A 16,922-nucleotide genomic window follows, 5' to 3' on the forward strand; every position below is an offset into this window, starting at 1 on the left:
CTGGCACATCTAGTATTAGGGTGACAGGAACAAAAAGGAAGGGTGAGGAAAGGCCAAGCTAAGGGCTGGGCTGCCCAAAACGCTAACTTCCAAGGGCACCAAGACTTCACTGGAGTAGGTGGGAAGGGTGGAGTCAGCTAACCCAGATTTTCAAGTGTCTTTTCCTACCTCAGTGGCACAATGTAAACCGTCCAGTCACAGTGGTCTGCGTGGTGCACACAGGCCCATGCTGGGTTCCCAGGTCACAAGCCCTCAGCTCCCCCTGATTTAACTGCAATGGGGTGGCCCAGGCACTGGTAGGGTCCCACCTCTGGGACTGTCAAGGGCTCCGCTTTCCTGGTCAGGCCCAAGCCCTTCTCCAAGGGCCCAGAGCAGGCTGAGCAGAAAGTGCTGGGGAACCGGCGCCACCAGGCCCTTCCTCGCCGAGCCTGTGGATGAATGTCAGCCCCCCTTTGCTCAGAGCGCACCATGCACGGCCCGGCCCAGAGAGGGAACCGAGAGAACCCCGAGAGAACCAGCGACGACAGGCACTGTTGTGGCTCACTGTCCTGCCCTCCTGAACCCCCCCCACCCTCTCACGCCCCTCTCTGGGTCCTCGCTCAGTCAGACACCGCTGTGGTTCGGCTGCCCAGCCCCCACCCAAGAGGGGCACCCATGGTTGCCCGACAGCCTAAAATAGATGCATCCAGGTCCCGGTTACTGAAAATCAGTGATTCGCTTATTTCAACGTTCAGTGTTTAAGACGCTGCCTCGGACCTTGGCCGGCTCAGAACACATGGACTGAATAGCTCGCTGGGAGCCTGAGGAGCACTTAGCGGGCCTGGCCGGCGAGCCCAGTGGTTAGAGCATCGGCCATGCCCCGAGGTCCTTTACTGCCCTGGGGAGAGACGTCTATGCGGACTAGAAACAAAGGCACAGAGGAGGCAGACAGTCGCGTTCTCTTACATTGTGGATACTTTATCCCTCTCACAGCAGCAACTTCGATAAACAAGTGTGACGCTGCAGCATTTTATCTAGAAAACACCGCCGCCCGGCAGGCTCACGAGCGCCCGTGTACAAAGTAAAGTGATCTTCGCAGAGCATGGCAAACACAGTCCGTTTTGGGGGGACACAGGCTTTTAAAGTCTAAGTTAGCTCCCCCTCCCTCCCCCGGCTCCTAGAGACCAAAAATACCCCTATCCTCCACTACATAAAGGTTGTTAGTAAACTTGTAAAAATGAGTACAAAAGGAACGTCCATGTAACACAGTCGCACCCTGTATACAATGTATCACCCTTTGAAACCGGCAGAAAAAGACCCCGACATCTGTCACACGCACTTGAGTCGACGGCGTGTGTGGTTTTCCAGAGAGGTGTTGGTTTCCGGTGACAGTACTTGCCGCCGGTCTTCGTGTCTAACGACCGGTTTATGGTACATGACTTGCTGACGGTCTTTACGATTAAGAAGCCAGGTGAATTTCCTGGCATTTGGGCAAGTAACATTTGATTGTCACCACGTACAGTTCTGAGACAATAAATACAAGCAGATCGGATGCATTTCTTCATTGTATCAAGTAACTCCAGTTTAATTTAATACAATTTAGTGCATTTCAGTATCTCATTCACAGTTTTGACTTCTGTCCAAATGCTTATGCAACAGAAAGAAAAAGTTTACGGGAAAAGAAAACTCCAGGTGAACTTGCCATTACAGAGCTTACAAACGGAAAGCAATCCAATTGTCTCTGAAAAAAGTGCACGGCTGCCTCTGGGGCTGACGGGTGTCAGCTTCTCTGGTAGTTTCTCGGGCTCCCTGAAAGCGATCTTGTCCTTGAATTTCCCAAGTGGTCTGTGAGAAAGCCACCGTTTTCACTGAATCAGCGAGCAGCGAATGCTTGTGCTAAGACTTAATTCACACGTGTCCACCCCTCAATCAAACAGAACATAATCTGACATCTTCTACCCCAAAACTGTCCCTGTGTTTTTGAATCTTGGCCCTGATATGCAAGAATGTGAAACCCCAGTGTCTGCATGCACCCTGGCAGCCCCAAGGAGGGTTTGGGACGAAGCCTGGCCCGGTCCACGTGGGTGGGGTGGCCGGGAGTAGAGGGTGGGGGGGACGACACCCAGGCCTGGGCATTCGGAGAGATCGGCCTTTGCTTTGGGAGCTCACTCACTAGACATAGGGGCAGGCACGTGGGCCAGGGACGTGCTGTGTCCAGAGAAGGCAGGCGGGCAGGGCAGGCCCAGCGTTTCACCCCTACGCCTGGCTCCGCGGCAGGAGGGTTGGAAGCCACAGCACACCATTGGCCGCTGAGCGTGGCATGCTGGGGGAGGCATGCACTGCCGGTGAGAGGCTCACAGCGGGAGCTCACGCTCGGGTTGAACGACTCAGCTGAAAGTCAGCAGGGCTGCAGAGATTCTATTTGGCTGATCCTATAGGGGTCTCGGGCAGAGACAAAGCAACATGCAGAGATACTCCTTCACCCCAAACCCGCACGATCGGGCCACGTGGGTATGGACAGCCCAGCCAGCTCCTGAATTGCACTCGACTGCGCCCACCGCCTTTCCTCAGACCAACACCAGGCTCAATAACCGAGGTAAGGGGGGCTCTCCTGCCTCAGTGCACAGGGCGATGACAGGGACAGGCAAGGCCGATTCAGAGCTGATCAGTGACCACACCTACCCTGTTAATTTTTTTTTTTTTACAAGAAAGTGCTGTGCACATTGTTGCTTTGTGTTTAGTGGTTTATATATTCAGCGCTCACTGCTTCAAACAGATCGTGTTTCTTGAGGACAAGGGACTACAGAGCCCCTCGAACAGGGCCATGCATCTAGTGCTGTCACCAAATACGGGACGACCAGAGCCACTGCCTTCTCTGGGTTAAAACGCTTGTCAGTGGGTGGCTATTTCAAACCTTCCACCCCACCTCGGTTTGGAGAAAAGGGGGACATTCGAAAGATCTTCACAAATCCAGGCCCCGCCTCTCCTCTGGCCAGCCAGGCCCGCTCCCAGCATCTGCTCATTTGCGGGCAGTGGGCACAGTCGTTGCTTCAGATGCCGTCAGGGAGACCCCAGGTAGGGAAGCCAGAAAGTTCCCAGGTGCTGGTTGCTGCTACAAAGTCACCTCAGAAATATCACAGTCGCCTTAGAAGCTCCTGGGACTCCCCAAAGGAGGCCAAAGAACTGCAGCCTTCTCCCCAGCTAGACGCAGGGGGAAGGACCACAAGCCAAGCTCCACGCGCCGGGCAGGGTCAGAATACAGAGGTAGAAGACGATGGACTCGGACCCTGCGCCGGAGAGTGGGGCCTTGGCCGGAGCTGGGAAACGTGCAGCCAGAGACCCCCCAGCAGGGGCAGGGGGCTGGCTCCAGAGTCACAGGGCAGGTGGCAGAGCCTCCCCCAGCAGAGGGCCAGCCGACACCCCCAGCGCTCGGCTGCCCCGGGGCCCAGCGTGGCGGGCACTCCCGGTGCCCAGAGAGTGTCCCGCAGCTGCGAGCAGCACGGCCCGTCCCAGCCCTCAGCCTGACTCTGGCGGGACATCAGCAGCACAGATGCTCAGCAGTGGGTGTGAAGGCAGGCAAAGAATAAAGAAAAGCACTATTCTGCCATTTACTGATTTAATATAAAAAATTAAAAGAGCTCCCCTCCCCCTTTACTTCTGAAGTGAATGAAAAGCAAAACCCGCTGTCTCAAAAAAAAAAAAAAAAGCCTGAACATTCATGGTGTAGTTTTTATTGCTCCCAAAGGGCTCGGTGTTCGATGCATGAGCTGATCCGTGTTAAATCAGGAGGAATCACTGAGATTTGAAACCTACACCCTGGTCTCGGTCTCCATTTACGGAGGAGTCCGCACCACGCGCTCACTGACTCCACGCACAAGTCGCACATTACGTATTAATCTCGGGGGGGGGGGGGGGCGTATCTGGGAAACCAGGTCTGTTAAGTAAGTAGTGAAAGATCTAAATTTGCGTTTTCCAGAGTTGGCTCTGCCGGGTGGTGCCCTCCCACGGGCTTCCTCTAAGACCACGGAGGCATCAGTGACTTAGCCAACGACAGATGGACACACACGAAGACAGGTGAGCGGCAGGCCGCGGGAAACAGGGCGACCCTGCGGCGGCCGCCGGGCCCCAGGGAGCTGAGGGACAGCTGAGGGACAGAGGCAAGCGCTTGGCTCCAACTAAAGCAGTGGAGGCTGTTTTAACCCTTCGACCTCAGAAGGAACTGCGTCCTTTCGCCCTCACAGGCGAGCAGCACAGAACTGGGGCCCACTCCCCTGCCCCTGGCCCTGGCCACGGCCACCAAACCTAAGGAGGGGGTCATTACGAAGAATTTACGCCAGCCCAATAAATCTTCCCAAAATACACACTTGGGGCCAATACATTATTCTTTTCCCAATTCATTTTCCAGTTTTTTTCATGCCTCTTTCCTCCATTTGTTTTTCTAGACAATTGCACCCTGCCTCTGTTCAGAGTGCTGGTTACAGCAGAGAGAACACCCGCTCACTTTCTTTCCCTGCGAAACAGGATGAGGGGAATGTGACTAAAAAACCGGCTTGGAAGTTTCAGGAAGTCCGATGCGGGTGGGTTTGCGGGGGAACGGCCGGGTGCAGCCCCGCGGGTGGTCCCGCTCCATCTGCCCCAGCGGCCCCCAGCCCGGCCAAGGGTGCCTTAAACACACCTCAATCTGCGGGATACACACCTCCCTCCAGGGACACGTCTGAGGAGGATGCTGAGGGGACAAAAGCCAAGCACAGGCTGTTGGGGCCCTTGGGAGGCACTCTGCCGGGCACCCGGGGGCGTGGGCACCGCCAGGCTGCGAGGCTGCCCACCTGGGCAGAGGCAGGCCCTCGGCAGGGACATTTGTGCCTGCAGGGGCGGGGGGGTGGCGCAGGACGGGGGAAGGCTCACCACCTCTCGTTCTCATCAGGGATCTGAGAGCCTTCAACTGTAAAAATAAAATCTCTAGAGGCCAACAGGCTCTGTGAACAGTCTCCAACCGCCTTAAGACGACAGACTGGGTGGTTCCCCTGCTTTTTAAGCAGCGTTCATGGGCCCTGGGGGCTGCAGGGCAGAGGTCTCCCGGCTCCCAGCTGCCCAGCCCGGCCTCCTCCCCAGCACCCGGCGGAGGGACTGCAGTCTGACGGCCACCGGGAGGAAGGGGCAGAGGAGCCTGAGTCCTCGGGCACTTACACCCAGGGGTAGGCAGGAAACTGACACAGCATTTGCCTGCAGCCAGCGCGGGGCAGGTGCCCAATCCGTCGGACTCCCAGTGTGTGCTTATCGCCCAGAGAACTTTCCCCCCGCCCCCCCGCCCCCCCCCCACCATCCAGAAGCGAAGGTGCTGGCCGCCTTAGGGGCCAGGGACCCTGTGACACCTGCTCCCAGGAGGACTGGGAAAGAGTCGTGAAGAGAGTTTGCTGGGGATGCAGGGGAAGAGGCGAGGGGCCAGGGCGAGCTCCCGGGAATCACAGATAAAAACAAAGACGGGACCCAGGTTTAAGAAGAGAAAGCATCAGAGGCTCTCTCTGGCCGGCAGAGTCCTTGAGAGGTGACGCTGGCTGGGTGAGTCCCAAGACCCAGGAGCCACCTCCCCGAGCAGGCGCCGCCCTCGGTGCCCGGTCGCCCGCAGGACAGGCGGGTGCTGGTGGGCCGCGACCCACCGTCTCCATCTGGCAGGCCTTCCGACTTCTTTACTCTTGGCTCAAGTTTATTGGTTAATGTTAGTCACCAGTTAATAAGAAAAATAGTTTCTAAGTGTCTCTTTTCCTCTGTGTGTGTTGTTCTGCATTTAATTGAGTTAACTGGACACCACCGTCAGGTTACGCGTGTTCAATCACAGCCACTCATTATTCCTTTTTCTTAAATTCTTGGTTTCCGTAGCTGGAGCCTTTTTCTATCTCAGTTACTCCTATTAGTCGGCGGACTCCAAAGGAAGCTTTAAAACAGGAGAAAGGGGAGGTTAGATGGGTCCTGGGGGCGTGGGGGGGGCGGGCAGGCCGACTCCCGCGCCTCCCCCTGCCCCGCGTGCCCAGTCGGCCTGCCCCAGCAGCAGGTCACTTCCGCGGCAGTGGCCAGAGCCCGCTCCCTGACGCCTCCCCAGGCACAGGGACGGTCTCCAGGCCTTGGCACCTCAGCCGGCGCACGGCGGGCCCCGGCCGTGAGCCGTGTGGCCGTCTACACCCCTTACCTGCCCCGACAAAGCTGAGGAACGTCAGGATCAGGAGGGGGGAGCCACTTGCGAAGACGCCCAGGACGAAGCGGAACAGAGGCGACAGCAGGACCGTGGCCCAGAAGAGGAAGTTCAGGAGCGTCCACGGCCGCCGGGCAGGTCTGAACGGCTGCCCCGGGAACACGCCCTTCTGGTTATACATCTCCTGCAAGGCGTCCTGCGAGAGTCCACAGGAGAGGCGGCGTCTACGGGCCGTCCGCCAGCCTGCCGGGCAGTGCTGGCAGGGAGCCACGGCTCGGTCCGCGAGGAGCCACGCGGGGCGGGCCACTGGGTGCTGCAGGTGGGGGCCAAGTGGGCATGGCCTCCGCAGGGAACCCTGGCTGTCTGCATCCAAAGCTTGTAAGGCCACAAACCCTTCAACCTGACACGTTTCCTAGGGAAACAATGAGTCTGTGCCTGGCACAGGACGGGCACTGTGACCCCAAGACTGGCGGTGTGAGCCAGGACCCCTATCATCTCCCGAGAGATCTCAAGGGCAGGGGTGGCAGTCCTGGCATCACCCTCTGCCGGCTCTGTCACCCACCTCTCCTTCCTCTGCTTCCTTTAGGCTGCTGACAGGAAGAGAGGAGCCGGTGGACCTGGGGAGACACTCCCTGGGCACCACCAGCAGTGGCCCGCTGACGTGCTGTGAACGCTGAGCATGGGCTGGCCGGGAAGGGGACACCTAACAGAGCAGACTTCCCCGCAGGCGCCACACAGAACGTGCTAATGAGGGGGCGCACCGTGATGTCTGAAGTACCACGCGGTCCACTTAAACACCTGGGTATCTGTATGTACAGGACAGAGTTTAGAAGATGCACCCCCGTGGGATCCTAATTAGTTAAGGATCACAGTGTCATGTTTTTATTTTTTCCATCTTATTTTCTGCATTCAATTTTCCACAGTTGTGTTTCGTGGTTTATAAAAACGGGGGGGAGGGCTTAACACCAGTCTCAGAGCCTCATCCAACCTGTGGATGGGCGCCAGCCGCCCCCCCCCCCCAGGCCGTGAGTGGTCAGGAGCACCGCGACCTTCATGCCCGCGCGCACATTGGGGCGTCTGTGAGGCCCTGCCCTCCACGGCCACCGGCACGTTCCTGCCATTTTCAAGCTCACTCGGCCACCTCCACTCTACCGTCCTGACCCTGAGCAGCCAGACCGGGTGCCGGGCGCTGCACGGGGCCTCTCGGTGCTCACGGCAGGTGGCTAAGGTGAACCAGGGCCGAGAGGACCCTGCAAACCCAGAGGCAGGACCTTCCCACACCGCCCCAGTGCCAGCTCACCACCGTTCTGGATTAGGAGCCACGTTTTACATGACGGTCCAGTGCCCGCGTGCGCCAAGCATTTCAGGAGGAGGCGAAGCCCAGCCCGGGCACGGGGAGCATTTGCACGTTTCCCCTCCCGTCTGCTTCCCGGGCCCCCGCCCCACTGGGCGCAGCGAAGCGGAAGCAAGACAGGAACGGGGCACCGGCCGGTGGTGCAGCACCAGGCAGCAGCTAGAAGGGGTGAGCTCGGTCCCTTGCTGTCGCCATCGACAGATATAAAAAATGACTGAAAAAAATTTAAAAAATAGAAGAACACCACAGTAGGGTGTCCTTTGCATAAAGATATGACACACACAAAAAATGGAAAATGTTATGTTATATATTTCAACATTATAGAAAAGCATAGCAAAAAAATATAAAAACACCCAAATAAATCAATAAATCAGTTATGTCAAAACTTGTCCACTGCTGCCCTGTGTCCCTTCACCTACAGATACCACGACGTGCCTGACCTGGGACTTCCGTTCCCATGCTTGGTTTCACACCGGCATCCCACACGGGTGTCCACAACAACAATACCGTGTGCTTGCAGGCTTCGCAATTTTCTGTGAGTAGCACCACACTGTGTACATACTACAATCTGCTTTTCTCACACTATTTTCTCCAGATTCAGTTACACTGATAATTTAACTGAATCACAGCAAGTGAATACATAAACACAATGTATCCATTTCCTAATCATTTGGTTTAGGCCACGTCTCGTTTCCTGCTGGACAAGTCCTGTTGCTTGCACCTGTCACTTTGTTTACGCAGAGCTTCAAGTCTCAGAGACGCACACTCCTTGGCCACCTGGTGCACCCGAGGTCTACCTGCTCCCAGCCTGATGCTCACACTCGGTTTCTGTTTCATGTGGGCTTCCTTTTTCTTCTGGAGAGAGTTATATTGTTCTTTGAAATTACATGTTGTATCTTAGTTTTCAAATGTGTGAGCATAAGGCTAGCCATACTGCTCTCATATTATTTTCACTCCCGGCTCTTTGGTTGGGTCACATTTTTTGATTCCCATTAATGGCATCACCCTTTTTTTAATTGGTCAGTCTTACCAAGGCTTTCTATTTCATAATGGTCTTAAAGAAAAAGCTTTTGGTGCAACTGATTCACTCTTTTGTAGCTTTGCTTTCTGTTAAAATAATTTATGCTATTTTTATTTTTTTCTTTGTTCTACTCTCTGGGTTTACTCTGTTTTGTGTGTCCGTGTGTATGCATGTATAATGTATGTGTATGTGTGTGTGTGGTTATTAAGAGCATAAAATGTGTAAGATTTCAGAAGAGATTCTGATGCATGTCCACTGTTGACCTCAGGGTCATTCCTTTGTGGAGAGCATGTCTTTTCCCTCTGGTGATTCTAAGATCTCTCTGTGTTTGGTGTTTTGCAATTTCATTGCCAAGCAGGAGTGAATTTAATTTTTACTTATCTTATCCTAGACTTGTATTTCTCGAACCTGATGAAATCCACTTTCATTAATTCTAGGAGTTTTATGGTTATCGGCTATGACAATTGCTCTTCACCATTCCTTCTTTCTCTCTCTGGGCCTTTTAATATTACCTACTAGACCCCTCCGTCTATTCTCTGTATCTTTTAACCTTCCCTTCACAGTTACACTTCCTCTGCACTGCATTCTGATTAATTTCTTCTAAATCTTCCATTTACAAATTTTCTCTTCAGCTGTATCTCATCTGATATTTAAACTGTTAAGATTTCAGTCAATGACTAGATTTTTCATGCCTATAAATTCTACTTGGTTTTTCTCAAATCTAGCTCATTTTTTTCCCATAGGTCTTGCTCTTTTCAGTTCCTTCTTTTGGGCTTAATCATTTCAAAAATACTGATTTTAGTTTCTTTTGGATAGTTCCACTAGCTGAGGTTTTTGGGAGGGTTTCATTTTTCTGTGTGTCTTGCCCGGGATAGATTTTTGCTCTGAGTTAATCTCCAGCAGAATTTCACCTGAGGAAATTTTGGGCAGCTTACGGTTTGGAGTCAAGTTCTTTCAGCTTTGCACATGCTTCTCCCAGGAAGTCCAGGGAGATTTGCCTGGAACCACTTTTTATTTTTATTTATTTATTATTTTTATTTTTAATATCTTTTTTTAAAAACTTTATCTTTAATGTTGAAAGTATTACAGATATCACCCCTTCCACCCCATTGATCCCCTCCACCCCACATCCGCCCCCCACCCCAGGCCCTTACCACACTATTGTCTGTGTCCACGGGTTATGTATATATGCAAATAAGTTCTCTGATTAATCTCTCCCCACCCACTCCCCACCCCCGACTTCCCACTGAGACTCATCAGTCTGTTCCATGCTTCTATGTCTCTGGATCTATTTTCTTCCTCAGCCTACTTTATTAGATTCCACACATGGGTGAGATCAGTGAAACTGAGTCAGGAAGAATCAGAAAACCCGAATAGGATAATAACAGGTGATGAAATTGAAGCAGTAATAAAAAAACTCCCAGCAAAGCAAGCCCTGGCCCAGTTGGCTTCACAGGGGAGCTTTCTAATCCTTAAGTTGTAAGGTTAGATAGTTTACTAAAAATGTTTCTTGCTTTTTGAGGTAGGCCTGCAGTGCTACAAACTTCCCTCTCAGGGATACTTTCGCTGTGTCCCACAGATCTGGGGTTGTTGTGTGTTCATTTTTCATTTGTTTCCAGGACGTTTTTGATCTCTTTCTTGATCTTATTGGTAACAAATTTATTTGTTTAATTACATGCTATTTAGCCTCCATGTGTTTGAATGTTTTGGAGTGTTTTTACTGTAGTTGATTTCTAATTTCATGCCCTTGTGATCTGAAATGATTGGTATGATTTCAATCTTCCTGAACTTGTAGAGACTGGTTTTGTTTCCCAACATGTGGTCTACCTTTGAGAATGACCCATGTACACTTGAGAGGAATGTATATTCTGCAGCTTTGGGGTGAAATGTTCTGTAAATATCAACTAAATCCATCTGATCAAGTGTGTCATTTAGTAACTGTTTCTGTGTTGACTTTCTGTCTGGAAGATCTATCCAGTGAAGTCAGTGGGGTGTTAAAATCCACAACTATGACTGTATTGCTGTTGATCTCTCCCTTAAAGTGCTTAGGTTATTACTGATAGGTCCTTATTTATTGCCATTTTACTTCTTTATGCTTATGTTTCTCTCTCTTTTTCTTCTTCTTATTACAGCAGTCCCTTTAACATTTCCTGCAATGCTGGTTTGGTGGTGATAATCTCCTTTAGCCTTTTTGTGTCTGAAAGCTCTTTATTTCACCATCTATTTTGAATGATATTCTTGCTGGATAGAGTAGTCTTGGTTTCAGATCCTTGTTCTGCATTACCTTGAATACTTCATGCCATTCCCTTCTGGCCTGTAGAGTTTCTGATGAGAAGTCAGCCGACAGCCTTATGGGAGCTCCTTTGTAGGTAACAGATTGCTTTTCTCTTGCTGCCTTTAATATTCTGTCTTGAATTTTTGGCATTTTAATTATGTGTCTGGGCATGGGCCACTTTGGGTTCTTCTTGTTTGGGAGACTGTGCCTCCTGAACTTGTGTGACTTTTTCTTTGACCAAGGTTAGGGAAGTTTTCTGCCATTATTTCTTCAAACAGATTCTCTAACACTTGCTTACTTTTGACCTCCTCTGGCACTCCTATAATGCTAATATTACCTTACATGTTGTCCCACAGCTCCGTTAAACTGTCCTCCTGTTTTTTAATTGTTTTTTCTTTTTGGATCTCTGATTCAGTGATTTTTTTCTACCCTGTCTTCTAGTTCGCTGATGTGATCCTCAGCTTCCTATAATCTGCTGTTTATTCCTTCCAATGTATTCTTTATTTCTGCTATGTCATTCTTAATTTCCTTCATAGTTTCCGTATCTTTTTTCATGCTGTTGAGCATCCTTACAATCAGTATTCTGAACTCTGTATCTGAGAGATTGCTTATCTCCATTTCATTTAGCTCTTTTCCTGGGGACTTCTCTTGTTCTTTCATCATTTGGGGCTTGTTTTTTTGTCTCCCCATTTTGGCTGCCTATTTGAGTTTGTTTCTATGTATTACGTAGGCCTGTTAGGACTCTCAGTCTTTTTGGACCATCTTTGGTGCAGGCCAATGTCAGATGCTGTTTGTAATGGGCTTTGAGTACCGTGTTTGGAACTATCCACAACCCACAGCTTAAGGTCCCCCCTGCTGGGGCTGAGTGTGTTTGGACAGGACCAAGATGCACACCAGTCTGCTTTTCCAAAGCCCAGGTCCAGAAGCAGATTAGGCAAAGACTCAAGCATTCTGAAGTCTGCCTCTGCCTGCAGGCCGATTGATCTGATTCTCTTAATGAGCCTCAGGCTCTAGAAACTCCACAGGATGGGGTGGCTGATTGTTATCAGTCTCTTAATGAGCCTCAGGCTAAGAAACTCCACAGTGTAGGGTGAGAGGTTTTCTAGCAGGGTGGGGCAATTGCTTCCCCCTCAGGCAAAAGCTTCTTGGAAGGTAAATGTCTGCCTCTGCAGTGTGGGGGAATGACTCGGCCCAGGAATCCAGAGGGGTGCCCTTTGAGCTCTATGTCCAGAGCCCACAGCCCTAGGTTCTCCTCACACAGCTCCAGGCCACTCTGCCCTCCCTCTGCTGGAGCCCAAGGTGAATGGCTGCACAGGAAACTTTGTGTTGGCTCTTTAAGAGGGGGCCTGCATTTCCAGACATCTCGCCCTGGCAGACAGAGACCCAGCTGCTTTTCACAGACAGATATTATTGGGCACCTTTCTCAGGTCTGGTGGTCTGGGCTGGGGAGCCCAGCCTGGGGTTTAGGCCCCAGAGTCTTCAGTGGGAACCCCCACAGCTGAGATCTCCCTCTGGACCTTCAGCTGCTGCCTGTGGGAGCCCAGCTGGCCCTCTCACCTCCGCACTTCCTACCAGTCTCTATGGGGTCTCCCCTTTTCCCCCTTGGTTATGAGGGTGCTCTCCAGCTCATCTCCAGTTGCAGCTGATGATTCAGGATGGTTTTTCTATACTTTAGTTGTAATTCCAGTTTGGACCCGGGAGAGTGTCAGTGTAGCTTCCACTCAGTTCACTGCCATCTTTAATCTCCTCTGGAACCACTTTTTATGTTGCTATTTTGTCTTTGTTCTTGAACTATGTTGTCAGTATAAATTCAAACCCCAACCTGTATGCAGCCAGGCTTGTGATTGTGACTTGTCAGGGGGACCCTTTTGAGACCAAGAGAGGAAGGCTTCAGAGTCATTTCCCTGTGCTGGCAGGTAAATGTTTTTTGCTTAACCTTTCTGAAAAAGTAAGGCTCAGAGGGTTCCAGCTTCACGTGGTTTCCAGTTCCAACTTCTGCCTTGAATAAGGCCAAGTCCTTACCTTCTGCCTGCAGGCGGGCAGGCTCCAGGTAAAGAGACCAGCAAACTCCCCAGGAGGCCGTGGTGGTGCTGGCCCACAGGCCTACCGCGGGTTTTTAGTTCCATCGCCTTTCTGATCCCTAGAGATTTCCCCTATTTTCTCACAAGCTCGTCAGTGCATTTAGAAGGGTACAGTGGGACCTCGGTTTTTTAAATGTGATCCGTTCTGGAAGACCGTTCGAGTTCTGAAACATTCAAAACCCGAGGGATCCACAGCCGACAGCTGGGCCTCAGGATCTTGCCCTCAGCGGGAGCCGGGTGGCATGTTCACCTTCCGAGGCGTGTTCGGAAACCGGAGCATTTCCTTCTGGGTTCACGGCGTTCGGAACCCGAAATGGTCGTCAACGGAGACGTATGGAAACCGAGGTGCCACTGTATTTGATATATACTACTGAGAGGATTTTCTAGTTATCTAAGCCTCCCGCAACGCTGAAACCAAAAATCTGGTGTCCTGTATGTCTGTTTAGATAACATAAACCAGAATTGAGAGTAAGGCATGAGGCGTGGATAGGGGAATGGAGGTGGGCTGGGTGTGCTCTCAGAATCTTTACACGTCATCTGTACTGTGTTTCTCCTCGCATTCCACATACATACACATATATACGTCTGTTACGTATCTAAAATTCCTTTTACGTGAAACAATGAAACAGTGTGATCAAATGTTGTTCGCCATGGTTACAAAAGCACTGTGTCACGCTTACATTTTTCTCTAGTTTGTTCACTGCTCAGAAGTTAAGGAAAATGGAAGAAAAAGGCTCAGAAAGAAGTCCTTGGGAACCGCACGGCACTCCTGAAGCCGGGCGAGCCACGCACGGCTGCCCCGCCCGTCGGCCGCCCCTCCGGGCCGCGCCCTTACCTTCTCCTGGTACAGTTTGTGAAGCCACTGAGCCGCTTCCTTCTCGTCCTGCGGGATCTCTTCCAGGGGGAACCTCCTGTTTTATGAGGAAGAGTGAAGGTCACGTGAGTAACTAGATGGCAGCCAACCGGAAACGGGGGAAGCCTGTGCACTGGGGTTACTTGCTGGCCTGCTTTTGCTAATCAACCTCACTCTCAATTTCCAAAAACTCACAAGCTTTCTCTGAGAATAAGTGCGATGCTGTCAGTGGGACCAAGGGAGCAAATGGCACGGGCTCCCAAGCAGGGGGCAGGAGGGTGGCAGATGGCCCCTCACCTTCTCTCCTGACAACTTCCCCAAAAGAAATGAAACACAAAGTTGGAACAAAATGAAGGTCTCCCTTTGTATTTTCCCTTAGAGCACAGCTTGCCTGCAAGGAGATTCTCCACCTCGCTGAGGTCCCTGGGCAGGATTTCCGACCAGCCCTGCTGTGGGCCGACGGGGGTCACCCTCCTTCCCTCCACGGCCCCACTGAGCACATTTCCGTGTCTCTGCTGGGGAATCAGTCAGGCACGTGGTTCTCTGGTCTCTCTACCTGGCCCCCACCCCACCTCTAACCTCTTGCTTTGCATTCAGTAAGCACTCAATACCTGCTCACTGCACAAAAAATTAGAATCATTTCTGATCATCTGAGGCCCTGCCTCAGACTGAGTTTCCTTCCCTGGGTTCCCGGGGTTCCTAAGGCCCCCGAGTGGCCTGCATGGACCAGCTCCCACATTCCTCTGGCAGAAGAGCCCTGACACACAGCCTTGCTGCTGGTGCGGTGGAACCTGCGGGGCTCAGCCCCTGGGTCGCCAGGAGGTGAGTGGAACTGCGGTCAGTGTGGCCCTGACCCTCCCTTCTCTCTAACTTGTCACACACCATGAAGAGGGGACCGTGGAGTCTCCCTCCGGCCAGGACGGCTGTCCTTGTCTTGCCTGTGGAAATCCTAGTCCCTGTGTGAATTTTAGCTCAGCCTCTTTCAAAAGGCTCCCGTGCTCCCTCCAGCGAGGGGTGGCTCCTCCCTGGACCACCCGGAACACTCTGCCTTCCCCCCGACAGCCACTCGTTCACTTCCTGCGACAGCCGATGGTCCCCACGCCTGTCCCGTACCTGCCCACCCAAGATGGTGGGACTCTGGCCACCTCCACCTGGGGGCAGCTCAGGAGGCAGAGGGGTCACGCGTCGGGGCTGGGATGGCATGGGGCGGGCACCGGGCAGGACGGGCGCCCGCCGGGCACTGAGCTCACCTCAGACACATGTCCGCCTCGTACCTCTTCCCGTAAAGGATGCCCAGCAAGGACGGGTTCTTGTTGCCCCGGAAATTCAGGGTGACATCGTAGACGGCTGCGACTGTCGGGCCGGGGTGCAGGAGTGAGCCAGGCCGCCCCGCCCCCATCGCCCCCCGCCCCACACAGCCCAGCAGGCTCCTCGCATGGGCTGCTTGCCCTCTGCCGGTGCCCATTCCGCGGGCACTGGCTGCCCCGGCCCCTGCACTGCCACCTGTGCCCCGCCCCGCCCGCCTCCCGCCTAGGGCGCCCCTGCAAGGCCCTCAGCTCCACCCTCGCTCCTCATGTCGGTCACCCCGCATCAACCGGCACCTCGTCGCCTCCAGCGGGCCGGGGTCTGCACCTGCCCGGCTCGCCCCTTCCTGTCCCGTGTTTACGTGGAATTCACACGCATGGCTTTTGACCATTTTCATCTGTGACCGCATGTGGAGCCCAGGGGACCAGCGCGCCCGCTCTCGGCGCAGGGCCCGTACCTGTCCCGCGCAGGCACTGGACCGCGGTGGTGAAGCCCTTGGTACGAGGCAGCAGGTGGTACTTGAGGGGGGGCAGCCCCTTGGAGGCGGCCACCTCCATGCTGACCCGGTGCTTCTTCTCGGTGAAGCGGGTGCCCTCACAGTACAGGAGAAACTAGGACACGAACACAGGGACCCCGGCTTGAGCGCCTCCCGCTCCGGGCGGACCGACCGGCAGCAAACGCTTGCTGCCCAGCTCGGAGAGATGACGGCCCCTCCAGGGGCAAGCAGGGGGCGTGCTCCGAGACGTTATTTTACTTCAGTGGACGGTCCGCACTCTGGCCACACAAATGCCCTCACCAACCAGCTAAGAGCCCTGCATTTATTCGCAAACAATGCCAGAGAGAACTTTCTAGAAAGGAGGAAACACGAAGGTCCCTGGGTGGCGGCCTTCTGGTTGGAGCGGAAAATACATGAGGTAGAAGCACTAAGTGAGGAGCCAGCTCTCAAAGGACTGTCACGGGCCAGAGAGAAGGAGCGAAAGAGAAACAGGAGGTCTGGACCAACTGACACCCTTGATTCTGGGAGGGTCTCCATCCAACTCCCCTGAGGGGCTTTAAGACCCCCCCAAGTCCCAAGGCCCTGGCTGCTGGTATGGGGGTGTCACATGGGTGTGACTCCTCTACGTCCTGAAGGATGACCTCGCCCAGACCTGCAGGTCACTAGGTTCCACTCTAGAACCACCACTAAGGAAGACCCTCCCTGCAGAGGTGGCTCCTCAGCCTGGGCACTGCTGGGCACCCACACGCCTCTCCAGCGGACCCCACTTTGCTGATCAGGACCACTGTGCAGGGAGGTGGCCCTCCTCCCCCTTCCCTCCCGACTCGTGCTCTGAACTGGGGCAGTGGAAGCAGGGGAACCCCAGGCCCTGCTGTGAATCACCTCGGTGCTCAGAGCCTTTTGCCCGCCTGGCCTTCCCACTCGTGACTCAGGTCACGATCGTACGTCTGAGATGGCGTCCAGCCAGTGCAGCCTCCCATGCCAGGGCACACGTGTGTGCATGGACTCACCCACATGTGCTCGGGGTAGTCGGACAAGCACCTCAGCCCTTTGATGACGGTGTCCCGGTCCTCCTCCCACTTCCTCTTGCAGAACACGATCTCCAGGAAGTACCACGTCCAGCCGATGAGGGGCACGCACAGCAGCTCCCTCTTGGCCAGGACTTTGGAGCTCTGGGGGGGAGGGGAGCAAGTAGTTTGCTCTAGGCCAGGAGACGTCCCAGGACTGGTGTGGTGGTCAGTGACTTCACTGTCCACAGGGGCACCCTGACACCGAGCGGAGCAGGGAGACCCTGACACTGAACATGGTGCCACTGCGACCAGCGTGGCCCAAGAGCACAGGTGCGCCTTCCTACAGATGACGAATCCAAGG

At 53.5% G+C, this 16,922-nt stretch overlaps 1 protein-coding gene across 3 annotated transcripts in view; it reads right to left on the reverse strand.

Moving 5' to 3' along the window:
* Nucleotides 1–1,528: 1,528 nt before the first annotated feature.
* The window catches only part of AGPAT3 (1-acylglycerol-3-phosphate O-acyltransferase 3), a 65,020-nt gene continuing 49,626 nt past the window's right edge, over nt 1,529–16,922 (reverse strand). For 2 of the 3 annotated variants that reach the window (XM_081139074.1, XM_081139073.1), the window contains exons 4-9: nt 16,562–16,723; nt 15,513–15,666; nt 15,001–15,103; nt 13,733–13,808; nt 6,164–6,362; nt 1,535–5,911 (exon numbers count right to left, since the gene is read on the reverse strand). In XM_081139074.1, the coding sequence (XP_080995200.1) occupies nt 5,823–5,911; nt 6,164–6,362; nt 13,733–13,808; nt 15,001–15,103; nt 15,513–15,666; nt 16,562–16,723 (783 nt within the window). In that variant the 3' untranslated portion in view covers nt 1,535–5,822. Of the gene's footprint in view, nt 5,912–6,163; nt 6,363–13,732; nt 13,809–15,000; nt 15,104–15,512; nt 15,667–16,561; nt 16,724–16,922 lie in introns of all 3 variants that reach the window. The other variant, XM_081139072.1, reaches the window with a different exon arrangement.

Source organism: Miniopterus schreibersii, assembly GCF_964146895.1.
Source record: "Miniopterus schreibersii genome assembly, chromosome: 5".
NCBI classification, from domain to species: Eukaryota; Metazoa; Chordata; class Mammalia; order Chiroptera; family Miniopteridae; genus Miniopterus; species Miniopterus schreibersii.